The sequence below is a fragment of the Sinocyclocheilus rhinocerous genome, unplaced genomic scaffold (assembly GCF_001515625.1).
Source record: "Sinocyclocheilus rhinocerous isolate Xijiao unplaced genomic scaffold, SAMN03320098_v1.1 scaffold5650, whole genome shotgun sequence".
Taxonomy (NCBI): domain Eukaryota; kingdom Metazoa; phylum Chordata; class Actinopteri; order Cypriniformes; family Cyprinidae; genus Sinocyclocheilus; species Sinocyclocheilus rhinocerous.
In genome coordinates this window covers 97,572-100,051 of record NW_015648735.1, presented here as the reverse complement: position 1 = coordinate 100,051, position 2,480 = coordinate 97,572, and the positions used below count along the sequence as shown (strand labels likewise).

At 40.6% G+C, this 2,480-nt stretch overlaps 1 protein-coding gene across 1 annotated transcript; it reads right to left on the bottom strand.

The window, feature by feature from the left end:
* Positions 1–887, bottom strand: LOC107710214 (zinc finger BED domain-containing protein 4-like). Its single transcript, XM_016514953.1, has 2 exons — positions 285–887; positions 1–87 (listed from the first exon to the last, which is right to left on the bottom strand). Exons 1-2 carry the CDS (start codon positions 885–887, stop codon positions 1–3), a joined length of 690 nt encoding a protein of 229 aa, XP_016370439.1.
* Between the last annotated feature and the right edge of the window lie 1,593 nt (positions 888–2,480).

Here is a 2,480-nt window from a genome sequence, read left to right as displayed (position 1 = left end):
TTAAAAAAACTGCCTAAGGTCTTTCTCTTCTTTTCTACGGGGGGCAGCGAAGGCTGGGCGCTGGGGGCAGTTTGTGGGGGGACTTTGCTGGAAAAGAGAAAAGATCACTTAAAAATCTCAATATTCTACACTTGCTAACAAAAGTAACATCTCAGCAGTTAAAAACTAAGGTGGGTTAGCTAAATCCAATTTCAATTATTTGCAGCTTTAAACAATGTAGCCTAATGTAAATTTCTTACTCTGTGAGACAAAGTGTATCGTGAATCATGTAAAGATATACTTACCATAGCAATGCTAGTCATCTCATTCTTCAGTCTGTCCTTGACACTGACTTTGTTGTCCTCACCGACATAGTCCAGTTTAAACCGTGGATCCAATACTGTGGCTATGTCGAGCAGCTCCTGAGTGTGTGGATCACTATACTTTTCTTTAAGGTAATGCAGGATTTTTGACTTAATTGATCGTGCGAGATCTGTATCATCTTCCTGCACTGCCATCATTGTCTCAAAAAGGTGGAGGACAGGCTTGACTGATGAGATAGTAACATACTGCTCTCCTGAGAGAGCATCAGTAAAGTCTGCTAGTGGGGTGAGCGTCTTGTTGATCACTTCAAGGACTTCGATATCCTGCCAGGTTGGTGTCAGGTGTCTAGCCTTCCGGTCAGAGGAGAGAACATGTCCAATAGCAGTTTGCTGTTCAAGGATCCTCTGGACCATTGCTTGTCGGGATCCCCATCTTGTTGGGCACTCCGTTTTAAGCTGGAGTTCAGGCAGGTTGAGCTCCTTTTGAGCAATAGCAAGCTCCCTCCTCCGCTTCCAACTATGGCTGAAGTAGGCCACAAGCTTTTTGCAAAGACCCACAGCACGGTCAATCCGTGAATCTTTCATTGCATTCTCTAAAAATAAAAATATGCTTTGTTATCAACTCTGCAGTAAATTAATTTAACATTCCATACATTTTATTGCATTAAATGTTAAAATAGCTATTAAAAATACAATATAATGGGACAAACATAAAGCAGGATAAACTTAATTGTGAGTGCTTATACTTAAAATATTATTCTTTTTTTTAATCTAAATGTTAAATAAAAGTAATTAGTTAAAAAGGCACAGATTAAAATGTAGAAATATACAATACAATCATCAATGTTCATTTAAGCCTCAGAGTAAAAATGGGCCCATTTATACTTTTATTTTTTCTGCTTATGTCTGGTTAATGTATGTATATTTAGGGCTGCACAATAAATCGAAATGAAATCGCAATCGCAATTAGGCAAATGATGCAATTGTCATGCGCATCTTGTCAGTGACCTACGGCTCTGTGTATTAAATGCTGCTCCATCTGAAAGCAGGTGATGGAGATTTACTGCTGATTACAGAACCTGCTTTACTGACAAAATGACAATCGCATTTGATTAATCGTGCAGCCCTATTTTTATAGTACCTGTACCTTATGTGTTATGTGTTCTTATTTTATTCTGTCATAGGTTAATTATTTAATAAAAAAAAAAAAACATAAGAACACATTTTTCTGATTTATATGAAAATGTTACTGGGTGTTTAATACACAGCTCACCTATAGCCAGATGTAGCCTATGGCCAAAACATTGAAGCCTTGTCCAGTTGTTCAGGGAGGCTGCTTTTACAATGTTTGCTCCACTGACCATAGGTCTGCTGTTGCCGCGAAGTTCTGCATATTTTGCGGTTCTTCCTCGACTGTCATTCGACACTGGGTATATAGACCTGGCAGTGCAACGGAAGAAAAATAGTTGCGAGAGGGCAAAGAGTAGTGCTTGTCTAAAGTCTTTATCATTGTCTTAAATCCCTCGTTTTCAACGGTGCTGATTGGAGCCATGTCTTTAGCTAAATGATAAGCGATGGCGTTTGTTATCTCTTTGTGCCGCTGGGAACTTGGAGGGTATGGCGATGCGCCGTACAACGTCTGAGTTATGGAAGTTTGTGTGGTCTGGCGGCTCGTATTTTGAGGTGTGGCTCCCTTGTCTTTCATGGCTAACTCGTACTGTATTTTGTGGTGACGTTTGAGATGATTGTAGAGATTAGTGGTGTTACCTTGCGGTGCTGCGACGATGCAAAAGCACTGCTTACAAATTATGACTCTTTGCGCATCGTCTTCAGGTTTAAACCCGAAAAAGTTCCACACGTTGGAATGTGCTCCTTTTTTCTGTACCAAAACCGTATATTAAAAGCTAACAGAAGCAGTAGCATTTACAAGTAACAGCATATCTAGAAGTATGAGACAACAACAATCAAAAAGCATAACCATTAAGAGCCGTGCTTGCACAGGTTCTGCACGATCCTCTTCACTAATGTCCTCTGCGTCTCAATCGGGCTCAAACTGATAAGCAATACAGACGACGCCATTGTTTACAATACAACCGGAGCACATGCCGCCGAGGTGAGGGGCATGACGTTCAGACGCACACTAGAGGCGGTTTAGCCAATCACAACACACTGGACCAG

What these genes read in the sequence shown, in the direction of transcription:
- LOC107710214 (XM_016514953.1), bottom strand. Translation starts at nt 887, where the DNA reads ATGAAAGATTCACGGATTGACCGTGCTGTGGGTCTTTGCAAAAAGCTT. An exon ending in AGATGACTAGCATTGCTATG is followed by an intron (nt 88 to 284) that starts GTAAGTATATCT and finishes TCTCTTTTCCAG; the next exon opens with CAAAGTCCCCCCACAAACTG.